At 41.1% G+C, this 14,112-nt stretch overlaps 1 protein-coding gene across 3 annotated transcripts in view; it reads right to left on the bottom strand.

The window, feature by feature from the left end:
- Nucleotides 1-10,868: 10,868 nt before the first annotated feature.
- The window catches only part of PI4K2B (phosphatidylinositol 4-kinase type 2 beta), a 29,910-nt gene continuing 26,666 nt past the window's right edge, over nucleotides 10,869-14,112 (bottom strand). For 2 of the 3 annotated variants that reach the window (XM_026514534.4, XM_026514535.4), the window contains exon 10: nucleotides 11,424-13,865. In XM_026514534.4, the coding sequence (XP_026370319.1) occupies nucleotides 13,692-13,865 (174 nt within the window). In that variant the 3' untranslated portion in view covers nucleotides 11,424-13,691. Of the gene's footprint in view, nucleotides 11,325-11,423; nucleotides 13,866-14,112 lie in introns of those variants that run through there. The other variant, XR_003320487.4, reaches the window with a different exon arrangement.

Genomic DNA, 14,112 nt, shown 5'->3' with positions numbered 1-14,112 from the left:
TCTGACTCTTAATCTCAGCTCAGGTCTTAATCTCAGGGTTATGAATTCAAGTCCCACGTTGGGCCCTGCACTGGCTATGGAGCCTACTTAAAAAAAGAAAAGAAAGAAAAAGCTATTTTATATATTTTATTTAAAATGAGGCCTTTAGATAGATTATATTATGTATGAATTTCATTTTACGACAATCAAGGGTGTCTATAAAGCATTCTTTACAGAAAGAAGACAAAGGGAAAAGGTTGGGACCACGGAGGTAATGCAATATCGTCCAGCCTGGTGAGGGGCAGGCAGTACAACTGAGTCACGAAGACCTTCCTTCCAATCCCGCCCCGACATTGACAAATGGATTATGTAAGTCCAGGCAAGCTGTTTCACATCATTGAGGCTTTCTCCCGTGCACTCTGGGGATAATAATACACGTCTTCCAGCTCGCAGGAAGAATGGAATGCGATCACGTGTGGGACACTCGGGATCCTGGCAGGAAACAGATCTGGATGGGATATTAGATGATGTCTGGCATGAAAAACACTCAACACAGCCCATGGCCCAGTTTGGACTTCGTAAGTGGTAGTGCTGTTAGATAAACACTCACATGTACACGCATAACATACACTCATGGGAAACTCAGAGCCCTCCCCAGATTGTGACTAGAGCCTCCACCAGAATCTAGTTGAGCTGGGAGGGGAAGGAAAAAAACCTTTTCTTCTCCCCATCTTGGGTTCTCCGGCTCAGGCCCCATACATTAGACTCACAAAAGACAGATTAACAAGAGAAAAAACAAGAAGTTCATCAGCAGGACGTCCAGCATACACAGGGGAGCTCAGAGATGAGTATCTCAAAGGGCTGGTTAGAACTGGGGCTTCGACAGCACCTTCACTAAAGAACAGTGTATTTTTAGAGCCATGACAAGACAAAGGAATAGGACTTGAAGGCTCCCAAACTGTGGGAAGGCAAGGATATGGGGAAAGGAATGGTAAGGAAGGGTCTAGAATTACCTGCAGTGATTAACTTCTGTCCTTGGAGGTGTGTGTGCAGGGGGGAGGGTGGCATCTTTACATGTTATGTCCTGCTTTCAGGCAAATATAGGGGGAAGGGACAGGGCTCTTCTTAGACCTGCATCTTCTCAATTGCCTTCAGCTCAAAATTATCCTTATGCCAAAGTGCCAAGTTTGGCAGTGGCATATTCTGCCACCTTCCAATCTCTTCGAGTCTTCTACAGATTATACCAAATTTCTGCATCAACAATGAGAACTTGCCCTCTCTGAGCCACAGACTTTTGAATCTTTAAGATAATAATATTTGCCCTCGAAACATATCAAGGGGGATGCTGTGCAGAAAAACGAGCAGCATTATAGCTAGGAGATGCCGGAAATTGTGCATGTCCAACTCCTCACGCACAGCACGATAGCAAGAGCAGCTATAGATGTTAACCCGCTTAGAAACTGTGCTAGGGCAGGGCGCCTGGGGGCGCTCAGTTGGTTAGGTGACTGCCTTTGGCTCAGGTCATGATCCTGGAGTCCCAGGATCGAGTCTGCATCAGGCTCCTTGCTCAGTGGGGAGTCTGCTTCTCCCTCTGACTCTCATGCTCTCTCTCCCAAATAAATAAAACCTTAAGAAAAAACAAAAAATAAATAAGAGACTATGCTAGGGCAGTGGTGACGTTGGTTTAAATACCGTTCCTGATTACCTTTACGGAGTGCAATTTAAAACAAACACTTGAAGGCTAGAATACCCTTCTGGAAGGGTCCCAAAGCCACGCTGAGATAAAAGGCAGTCTTATTTGTCCTGACAGGCATTCAGGCATAAGCATCTCTGAATCTGGTTCAACCAGTTCCTTGGCAGCCAAGGGATCAGCCCTGAATGTTTAGACAACTGTCGGACTCCTGGGAAAGGCAGGGCTACCCGATTTTTCCACTATTTCCGCAAGCCTCCATAGTTTCAGAAGCCTGACCTGTCAGGTGGGAATTGTGTGGCAGAGCCGAGGAGCAGCCCGGCTTCTTGGAGTCAAAGGAGAAGTGAACACATCTCTGCGTACAGAGTAGACTTGCTGCTTCTTTTTGATCTCACACGCTTTCAATTTTCAGGGCGAAGAAACCCACAGGCGGAGGCACCAGCCATCGGTGGGCCCACGTTAGCGTTTCACTGGCTGGAACTTGGCGTCAGGATTTGAAACAGATACCTCTTGAGATGTGATTTAGTTTCTCAGAAGATCAGGTTTGAATACATCTCTTACTTTTATCCATTGACCTCAGGGGCCTTTTCCTCTCCACCGGAGGTCAAGCCCACGTGACACACCACGGAGAGCTTTAAGATAGCCTTTTGATTCCAAATCTGTCGCCAATGTGCCAGGAAAGACGTTTTCAAATCCATATATTTGCGTGTGCACATACTCTCTTTATGCAATAATCCAAACCCATAAACACCGACATAGTCTTATTTCATCATCTAAAGCCGAAAATCCAAAAATGCCATGAATACACGACAGATGCTTGGATAGAAACCCAATCTATAACTACCAGAATTTGTTTTTAAGATTGTATGTATTTATTTGACAGACAGAGAGAGAAAGCACACAAGCCAGGGAGAGACAGAGGGAGAGGGGGAGGGAGAAGCAGACTCCCAGCTGAGCAGGGAGCCCAACGTGGGACTCTGATCCTAGGACCCGGAGATCATGACCTGAGCCAAAGGCAGACACTTAACCAACTGAACCACCCAGGTGCCCCTACCAGAATTTGTACTACTCTTTTCACAAAATGTATATTATATGCCCTTGTTACAAACCTCTGAAGTTACCATTAGCTTGTGTATTTTACATGTGGAGAGAAAGCTGGTTCGGGAGATTGCAAGATCTGTCCAAGGACACAGAGCTAATAAGGGGCAGAACCAGGACTTAAATACAGGTCTATTCCAATTTAAAATTCTTAGTCAAAAGAGAATTGGGGCGTACTTTCCATTTATTGAAGATAAGCAACATTAGAACGTAAGTAAGTTTATAGTATTTTGAAATGACAAAAGTCAAATCTATTGCATTACTTGGTGTTAGAAGAAAAACTCTAAAGCTTAAGGATTTACTTTCTCAAAGAACTCTTTACATGGATTTTGAAACAGGCTAAAAACATACAGAATAAAATGATTCTGATTAATAATGCAGTTTGCTTAGATAAATTCATTTTTGTTATATACTTTCACTGTTCAATCCATGAGCCCACTTAATATTTAAGGATCTTCCTCTGAAAAGCACCGAGTAATAGCAAAATGGCTCACAGCAAAGAACGAAAGCTCACAAAAGTGAAATACAGCTTTGTTGTAAGTTATGAATTTCATTCTTGAGATTTTAGACTTAATGAATATCATTCATGACCATATTGTTTTGATATTGTGACAGATTAGTACATTTGCTTGTTGAAAACCAACTCATCATCATCATCCATCATTGAAAAAGAGAGCTAACTTAGAAAAAGTTATCGATAAAGAAGATGGGACAAAAATTAAGTTTTCAAAGAAATGGTGGAGGGGAAGACCTAACCACCCTCTACATAGACAAGGGTATTTTTTGATTTGTGAACAGAGTTCCTACTGCCATAGCTCCCTGGCTCCTTTGGGACTTCCTCCCCTACCATGATGAATTCAATAAAAAGAAATCTGTGTTATCTAACTCTTGATGTAAATGCAGGAGGAAATGTGCAGACTCATCTGAAATATTCTTTTATAAATTTTTTTTAAAGATTTTATTTATTTATGTAACAGAGACAGCCAGCGAGAGAGGGAACACAATCAGGGGGAGTAGGAGAGGAAGAAGCAGGCTCCCAGTGGAGGAGCCTGATGTGGGGCTTGATCCCAGAACGCCGGGATCACACCCTGAGTCAAAGGCAGACGCTTAACGACCACGCCACCCAGGCACCCCTCATCTGAAATATTCTTGTCAAAAATGTTTAACCTGAACCTAGTCACACTTTCAGATCTCACCTTCGGTTTATAGAAAATACTATAGGGGTAGAAGATCAAGCTACACAGTGAAAGGAAATAATTAGACAAATTCAGAAGGGAGGATGTTCCAAAAGTTACCATCGTGGGGCACGTGAAGGGACTGTTCTAGATTAGAAGATGGAACAAACAAATGCAGCGGATAAAACTTGACTGGATTCCAACTCAAGGAAATCTAGCTGTAAAATTATGTATTTGGCAAATAATTGAAGATATTTGAATATTGTCGATATAAGAGATAATAGACTTTTTTGTTGATTTTCTGCAGAGAGATGATGTGGTAAATAGGATGATCTTATTTCTCCTTCAGTATGGTCTCTCCACATGACTAGCGTGGTCTTCCTCACGGCATGGTGGACTCGGGAGTTGGATGTCTTATGTGGGTGACCTCCCAGGGTCAGGGTGGAGGCAAAGCTCCAACTGGTAATGCTTCACTTTCACTCCATTTTGATGTTCAAAGCAGTTGCAAGGCCAGCTCAGACTGAACAGGAGGAGAGGAGGACAGCGCTTCCTGATGGGTGGACTGGCGCATACTTACAAGGTGGGAAGGAACTAATGACAACCATCTTCGGAGACGATCTACTCCCCACCTCCAAAAAAGAGACTAAACAGGTTTGTTCCACACTTTCCACAGTCCAAGAGAAATTAAGACGTTGAAAATATGCTTCTATTAGAAATAAGAAATACATTGAGAGCTCAAGCCAAAGGCGGTCAAGCGTTTAGCCTACAAAGCATTTACTCTCTCTCCCTTTTATGCAAGGAATTTACAAGCGAAGAGGCAAAGGTAGAAAAGTGCCAGTGTAAGACACACGAAGATAAGAACATTATTCCCTAGAAAATACTTGATGTTAGCCCTATTACCATTTCCAGGTTTTTCTTCTCCCTTTGTGCAGTCCTTGAAGTGTGAATCCAAGAGTTGAAAATGTATTTTGCTGAGTTTTGTAGTCCTACTACCTTTTAGAGAATTCGATATACAGCATACCCAACAGATATTTGTGGGATTCAATGAGCGATTTATATTTATCATACACACTGTTATCCAGCCAGGAGTTGGGCTTTTAGGAGATGAACAAAAGCCAGAGAAAATTCATGTTATCTGCCGTGCTTGAGAAATGAGCCGTTCTGGTTCACCAGTCTAGAACAGAACCATGAGCCCGGCAGTAAGCAGGAACTTATCTCGGTAGTCAAAATAATTATTATAAATCCAGTTGAAAAGTTCTACATGTTAAGAAGAAAGCCTTTCAGACCTTACTTCAGAAGATACTTACAATGATCTTCGTCTTCCGTGAGGCATATGACGGAGAAGGGGGCTCATCCCTGCCAAGTTCAGAGGAAGAAATGCAAATGCAGATGCTGAGAAGATTTTGACCTTGGGTGGTGTTAGGTACTGAATGGTGTCCTCCCCCAAATTCATATCCAGAAGCCTGAACCTCCAAATGTGGTTCTATTTGGAGATAGAGCCTTTGAAGAGGTAATTAAGGTTAAATGAGGTCATATGGGTGGGCCTAACCCAATAGGGCTGGTGTCCTTAGAAGAAGAAGAAGAGGGGCGCCTGGGTGGCTCAGTGGTCAAGTGTCTGCCCTCGGCTCAGGTCGCGATCCCAGGATCCTGGGATCGAGCCCCTCTCAGCAGGGAGTCTGCTTCTCTCTCTCCCTCTGCCCATCCACTGCTTCCCCAGCCCTGCTTGTGCGTGATCTCTCTCAGAGAAATAAAAAAGAAGAAACGCTAAGATGAGTATACAGAGAAAAGGCCATGCAAGGACATAAGGTGCCTTGCCATAAACCAGGGGCACGCCTCCCCGGAAACCAGCCCTGCCAGCACCTTGATCTTGGCCTCCCAGCCTCCAGAACCGTGAGAAAATACATTTCTGCTGGTTAAGACACTCAGTGGTGTCTTGTTATGGGAGCTGGGGCACATTAATAAAGACTGGCACACAGAGCGTTCCTATCAATATGCTCCCGTATAAAAGCCGATTTAAAAAAAGGAAATAATTGAAGCATATGGAGAGTAACAGAGAATAATATTTAAAAAAAAATTCCCCTACCACTCAAATTTTAACAAAAGCGGACAGTGTGTGTTTGCTTCAGATCATTAAGAAGTTTAATCCTTCTCGTGAGCTTGGTGCCTTTTAGATCTGCTTCCAGACCCTCCTACCGCTTACAACTACTCTGAAGTTGGAGAAGAAGGCCATTCCTGGCCACACTTTTATGTACTTATATGTACCCATGTGTCAAAGAGCAACATACAGCACTGCTTTGTATTTATATAAATGATACACGTACATACCTTCCACGTTGTCTTGAGGTTTATGTGTGCATTTTGGTATGTGTCGTTACTGAATGATTTTTAAAGTTTTCCATGGCATGGGTGTGCCACAATTTACTTACCCATTTTCCTGCTGACACATTTAAGATGATGCCAGGTTTTCAGTGTTCTGAACACTACAGCCCTGATCAACCTTGTCTGCGTCTCCTTGTATGCATGCCCCACCGGAGTCCTTGCATCTTCAAGTTTGCTAGATCCTGCTCTCCCAAATGATTGTGCCAATTGTTAGGCTTTTAATTTTTCCCAAATCTGATAGGTCTGAAATTGTAATTCACTATTCATTGTTTTATGCAGAATAATTTACATACAATGAGCGGTGCAATTTGACGATCTTTGATGAGAGAATTAACCTGTGAAATCAGAACCGTGATCGATCTACAGTGTATTTTCATCATCCCCGTTTCTCATGCATCCATGCAATCCATCCCTCCCTCTGCCTCCACCCCCAAGCAACCCCTGGACTGTTTTAACAATAGACTAATTTTCATTTTAGAAAGATTTATATAAATGGAATCTTACGGTATGCTCTCTTTCTAGCTTCTTTCACATAGCATAATGATCTTGAAACTTATTCACAGTGCTTTGTGTACCAAAAGTCCGCTCCTTTTTGTTGTATGGACATATTTTTTGCCTACCCATTCACCTTTTGGTGAATTTATTTCCAGTTTGGGGTATTACAAAAAAGGCTACTATTAACATTTCTATGTGGCTGTCTGTTTCCATTTCCATAGTAAGGATAAAGGCCGGGTGGCATGATAAGTAGGTGTTTAACTTTACTCACGGTTTTTATTTGCATTTCCCTGATTATAATGCTAGAGCACCTTTTCATGTGCTCGTTGGCCGTTGACTTATCTTCTTTGGTGAAGTGTCTGCTTAAATCTTTTGTTCATTTCTTAATTGGCTAGCTTTACTTCTTGAGTTGTATAATCTCTTTATGTATTCTGGAATTCTGGATACAGTTCCTTTATCAGACATTTTTGCCAAATATTTTCTCCCAGTTTGTGGCAGAAATTTCATTTCCTTAAGTATGTTTTATATAGTGTACAAGTTTTTGATGAAGACCAATTTCCCAATTTTTTCCTTTTATGGCTTATGCCATTTCTGCTCTAAGAAGTCTTCTACAAATGCAAGGTCACTAGGGTTTTCTCCTGTTTTCTTCTACACGTTTTTAGCTCTTGTATTTAGGTCTATATATGGGAAGAAGGGTGAAGGATACAAAATCAATGCTCAGAAATCAGATGCATTTCTATACATGAATAATGAGACTGAAGAAAGAGAAATTAGGGAATCCATCCCATTTACAATAGCACCAAAAACCATACGTTACCTTGGAATTAACTTAACCAGAGACGTAAAGGATCTATATTCTAGAAACTATAAATCACTCTTGAAAGACATTGACGAAGACACAAAAAGATGGAAAAATATTCCATGCTCATGGATTGGAAGAATTAACATAGTTAAAATGTCCATGCTACCCAGAGCAATCTACACTTTCAATGCTATCTCGATCAAAATACCGATGACATTTTTCAAAGAACTGGAACAAATAGTCCTTAAATTTGTGTGGAACCAGAAAAGGCCCTGAATCTCCAAGGAATTGTTGAAAAGGAAAAACAAAGCTGGGGGCATCACAATGCCGGATTTCAAGCTGTACTACAAAGCTGTGATCACAAAGACAGCATGGTACTGGCACAAAAACAGACGCACAGACCAATGGAGCAGAATAGAGAACCCAGAAATGGACCCTCGGCTCTTTGGGCAACTAATCTTTGATAAAGCAGGAAAAAACATCCGGTGGAAAAAAGACAGTCTCTTCAATAAATGGTGCAGGGAAAATTGGACAGCTACATGCAAAAGAATGAAACTTGACCACTCTCTCACACCATACACAAAAATAAACTCCAAATGGATGAAAGACCTCGATGTGAGACAGGAATCCATCAAAATCCTAGAGGAGAACATAGGCAGCAACCTCTACGACATCAGCCAAAGCAACCTTTTTCATGACACATCTCCAAAGGCAAGAGAAACAAAAGATAAAATAAACTTGTGGGACTTCATCAATATAAAAAGCTTCTGCACAGCCAAGGAAACAGTCAAAAAAACTAAGAGGCAGCCCACGGAATGGGAGAATATATTTGCAAATGATGCTACAGATAAAAGACTGGTATCCAAGATCTACAAAGAACTTCTCAAACTCAATACGCGAGAAACAAATAAACAAATCATAAAATGGGCAGAAGATATGAACAGACACTTTTCCAATGAAGACATACAAATGGCTAACAGACACATGAAAAAATGTTCAAAATCATTAGCCATCAGGGAAATTCAAATCAAAACCACACTAAGATACCACCTTACGCCAGTTAGAATGGCAAAAATTGGCAAGGCAAGAAACAACAATTGCTGGAGAGGATGTGGAGAGAGGGGATCCCTCCTACATTGTTGGTGGGAATGCAAGTTGGTACAGCCACTTTGGAAAACAGTGTGGAGGTCCCTTAAAAAGTTAAAAATTGAGCTACCCTATGACCCAGCCACTGCACTACTGGGTATTTACCCCAAAGATACAGACGTAGTGAAGATAAGGACCATATGCACCCCAATGTTCATAGCAGCATTGTCCACAATAGCCAAATCATGGAGGGAAACGAGATGCCCTTCAACAGATGACTGGATTAAGAAGTTATGGTCCATATATACAATGGAATATTACTCAGCTATCAGAAAGAACGAGTTCTCAACATTTGCTGCAACATGGACGGCACTGGAGGAGATAATGCTAAGTGAAATAAGTCAAGCAGAGAAAGACAATTATCATATGATTTCTCTCATCTATGGAACATAAGAACTAGGAAGATCGGTAGGGGAAGAAAGGGATAAAGAAAGGGGCGGTAATCAGAAGGGGGAATGAAGCATGAGAGACTATGGACTATGAGAAACAAACTGAGGGCCTCAGAGGGGAGGGGGGTGGGGGAATGGGATAGACTGGTGATGGGTAGTAAGGAGGGCACGTATTGCATGGTGCACTGGATGTTATACGCAACTAATGAATCATCGAACTTTACATTGGAAACCGGGGATGTACTGTATGGTGACTAACATAATATAATAAAAAAACATTAAAAAAAAAAAGAATTCAACCTATTGTTGCTGGCTTTGCAGATGGAAGAGGGCTGCAAGTCAAGGAATGTGAGAGGCCTCTAGAAATTGGCGATGGTAGGCAAACAGATTCTCCCCTACAGCTTCCAGAAAGGAAAGCAGTTCTGCTCACACCATGATTTTAGCCAGTGAAACCTGTATCGGACTTCTGACCTGTAGACCTGTAAGGTAACCCAATCTGTATTGTTTTTGAGTCCCTGAAGTTTGTGGTAATTTATTAGAGCGGCAATAGAAAACTAATACAGATCCTTGAGACTTTCCAACAGTGTGATGTTTGCTGTGGGGTTTTTGAGGATATGTTGTCTATTTGTTCTTGTATTCCTTCCAGTTTATTTCTGAAGTGTATTTTTAACTCTCATATTTGCTCTGAGCTCTGTCAGCTCTCATTTTATTTCTTCCTATTGCTGGCCTATCTAATCTGAGCTTTTCCAATATTGATGTTCTAGTCTTCTTTCTTAAGCTTCTATCATTCTTTGAATTTCTTCATAATTTTTAAAAATATTAGATCACAGATTTTCTCTGCTTTGCGGATGTGTTTGGGTATCTTCCCTTTCTGTGGATATGTTATATAGGTCGTTATCCTTCTCTTAGAGCATAGTGCAAGATGTGGTTGTGTTTAAGTGAGAAGGATTTCCCTGTATTTTTAGAAGATTCCTGTGTAGGAGGTGAGGTGGGCCAGGACAGTTTCCTAATTTTGTGGTGTGAGGATTCTCTCTGCTGCAGTTACCACACCGTGTTAGAGAACATGGTTTTCTGTGTACCCCGTTAGTACTTCCCGTATTCGGTCTCATTGGGCCCCCTCTTCCATCAGCGTCCGAACCTTCTCTCCCGCACCCGCGCCTGCCCAGTCCCTCCTTTGCCAATGTGTGCTCTACACTCAATCATTTCCCTCAGGGCGGGCCCATGTGCACTCTCGGGCTACTTCTGAGAACTCTGCAGACCAGGCTGCCCTAGCAGCCCTAGACCTCTCTGTGGGCTCTCACTAGCTGCCAACTGAACGCTCAACAGCCCTATTTCCACTGTGGTTTCGCAGCCACACCACAGGCCCCTGATTTTGCTTTCTTTCTCTTTCTTTCCTTTTTTTTTTTTTTTTTTAAGATTTTGTCAGAGAGAGAGAGAGAGAGCACAAGCAGGGGGACCGGCAGAGGGAGCAGGCTCCCCGCTGAGCAAGGAGCCGGACGCCGGACCCTTACTTTGCTCCTGCTTGCTCCTCCGAAGCTGTTGTTCCCATGTGATCTTACTGCTATTGATGGTTTCAGCCCAAACTGCTTGGATTCTGGGATTCACAGGGTTACTCTACCACCTAATTTCAGCAGAGATGGTGTTTTTTCTTTTGCTATGGACAGCACCTGGGGGTTCAGGGAGATTAAAAAAACCACCCGCTGCTGCTACCATCGTGCCTCCTAAAACTGATTTTTTATTTTAAAATGATCTGTATTTTTCTATTTATATTGTAATGCCCAGATAGGGCAGACTACGCTACAGTAACACATGAATTCCAGACTTCATGACTCAACACAAGCACGTACTTCTTGCTCGCGGCACAGGCCACTCAGTCGGGTCGCTCTCCGGGCAGTTCCCCCGGCTGTGCCCGACGGGCCCCGGCTGCTTCCATTCTGCAAATTCTTGGTATAGACGCCAACGGGAAGAGAAGAGAATGGTCAATCACGACCACTGCTTGTGAAGGCAGTGAGTTTTACTGCGAGGGCCGGAAGTCACATCGATCGCTCGTCCCCACATCTCACTGGCCAGCACTCAGTCTCATGGCCCCAGACGACCCACGACAGAGGCTGGCAGAGGTAGGGCGACATTAAGAATCTCTGCCACAACTCCGTGCGGTTGCCCAAGCAACTCTGGGAGAAAAGACAGAATATCAAACGTAAGATCCTGCCTAGCTCTTCATGTGTCTGTAAAAGGATTTCAGATGCCATGTGATTAAAGAACACTCGCTATGTTTTTAATAAGGCTTTAATTCCATCAGTACAGAACTTCAGATAAAAAAAAATTGTGACTCAAACTGTTTTCAAGTCTGTAAAAAACCTTCCACAGGTTTTCCACAGCCTCCAATTGCTGACAAATTCGGGGGAGAATAAGAAAGCATATAATTAAACAAAAGTAAAATTTCTCCAATTATAAAGGTTCCAGTTAAATATGGCTTTTGGAATTTTAAAGAATTAAACTATACCACTAATAGATGAGGGAAATGGTAGTTTGGCATCATTTATAAACATAAATGTTTTCACAAACATTCTAAATATTCAATATACATACTTCAGGAGAACCATGACCTTAAGACAATGATTTTTATTACCTTTAGTCTACCAAGTTTGACACTATAAATATACTCATTGAAAAAATTAACACAATATTTAAATAAGAATCAAGTTCATGAAAATTTACAAAATACAACCAATGTACTCTGACTTATGATCATACCTTAAATATTTCGACTTTACTCTTCTAGCCTGGTCAGGCCATTTAAAAAATAGTTCCACACTATTTGTAACTTCAGGATATAAAACAGTAGGAATTTACTAAGTTTTCCATTATAAAAATTAATATAGCAATCCAAAAAATTAAAAAGAAACTGTTTTATGAAAGCAGTACCCACATCATAACAACTTATTTCTTTAAGAACACAGCTTCAAAAGGCACATTTTAATTACTAGTATTTGCCTAAAGATGGTGGTTGAGTTTTGAATCTCCAGTCCATTCCCCACGCTCTCAGCACAAAGGCGGCGGAAGGCCGGGGGAGGCAGGAGAACACAGGTGTCCAGTGGCTTGTACTGAGGCAGCCGTGTTCTCACTCGCCGCATCCATGGAGACCAGGAGAAAGAGGTGAAGGAAGGGGGAGCTGTAGACCTGTCTTCCGTCCTAATTTAACCTTCATGAAATATTTTTTACACAAAAATACTTAATTAAAAAAAAATTACAAGACAGAAAGCTAAAAAACCAAAAGGCCCAGACTACAAACTGCCAGTTTAGTTTGAGTGGTGATGTTACTTGTTTGGGGCCTGAAGAAAAGAATGAAGCTTCTGATTCCTAGTAATCACATGTTCATACTGCGCTCGTCTCCATTTCAATCACTTGGTGAGTTAAAGGTGCTACGAAGTCCTAGGATGTCTAACGTACTGATTTTCAAAATCAAATATAAATGACTTTATGGTTATCGTTGTCATGTTCCCCTTTAGTTAGAAGTGATATTCTAAAGTCGACTATTCATTATATTAACACTGGTAATTTCAAGTACCCTACAATATGACTGTTATTTTTAAGGACTTACGCGCTAGGACCCCAAAATGCAATCCAATATACACTTTGAGGTATGGTTTACTTTTCAGTGAAGTTATTACTAACTGAACTACTAAACTGAGTAAGATCAGTACTCTAAAGTACTAATTGATTAAGTAATTGATCCCATGTAAGAAACAAAAGGGACTTTTAATGCTATTTTGGAATTTCAAAATATTGGAGAGATCTGCCTCAATTTCATTTAGTCCCCTCCAGTCCCAGTTCAGAGCTTCCATTTTTTTTTTTAAAAAGGGGGAATATCTTTCGATTTGTTTCCTTACTGTAACAAAATAATTGACCAAAAATATTCTGAAGTACAGAAAATAAAACGGTCACCTTTTACTCAACCAAAATATAACTTCCTGGTCGCTAACAATGGTCACTTTAGGGGCACTTATACAAGGTCTAAAATAGCAGCTTTTTCAATTAAGGCAACATTGCTCTATTCTTACCTGTTTTTCTATTAACCACTTATTAAAGTTCACAAGAGCAGTTTCACCCTCAAAGGCCTTTTATAATGTAAGAGGAGTGAACATGAACATCCTTCTCAATATTTAAAAAGAATATAAAAAGTTACTAAAAGTCAACAAACAACCTTATTTTTCTACTTGGAATTCTAAAGTAATTACAGTCATTTCAGAACGTGTAAACCATGAAATTACCTTTTAAACTAACATCAACAACATAAAATACAATTTTTCTACAAAAATACAATATAGGAGATACATCACTTTTTCCCTGAAATAGAAATTTAATATTTGGACAAAAAAAACTGTAAACTTTTGATTACATTCAAAAGATAACCTTTTAAAGACTTACATTATTTTGAGATTTTGGCAACGGGAGCTCTTAACAGCAGATTTGCATTACTGTATTGTTTTAACAACATAATAATGCCAAACGGTTTGTTTCTTTTACTCTTACATCTGCTACCAGGAGGAAAAGAATGGCTTCCTGCAGTGGACAGTCTGGGTGAATGCGCTGCTCAGCTGGACAATCCGACCCTGATTTCTTCCTTGACTGCGCTCCACAATCACACAGGGCATTTGTACCAGCTGGACGGGACTCTTCCCGTCTTTCAGTGCCTGAGTAAGATTTAAGATCTGTGGAAAGAAGAGATATTGTCACTAGTTCAAATAAGATAAAGACCTTCGTTCAGCTCACTGACATTACTTTAACCACTTATTCATAACTACAATTTTTATTTCATCCATTTATGCCCAACAGACCGAATAAAGTGAATGGTTCCATATTCTCCATTTGACACCAAAGCTAAACAAAGACTGGTCTAAACTGTCTGCTCTTTCCATAATTTGGCTATTGTTGATAGTGCTGCTATAAACATCAGGG

This window comes from Ursus arctos, unplaced genomic scaffold (assembly GCF_023065955.2).
Source record: "Ursus arctos isolate Adak ecotype North America unplaced genomic scaffold, UrsArc2.0 scaffold_9, whole genome shotgun sequence".
In the NCBI taxonomy this organism is placed as follows: domain Eukaryota; kingdom Metazoa; phylum Chordata; class Mammalia; order Carnivora; family Ursidae; genus Ursus; species Ursus arctos.
Note: the sequence above shows the minus strand (reverse complement) of the source record. Positions and strands in the feature narration are given on the sequence as shown.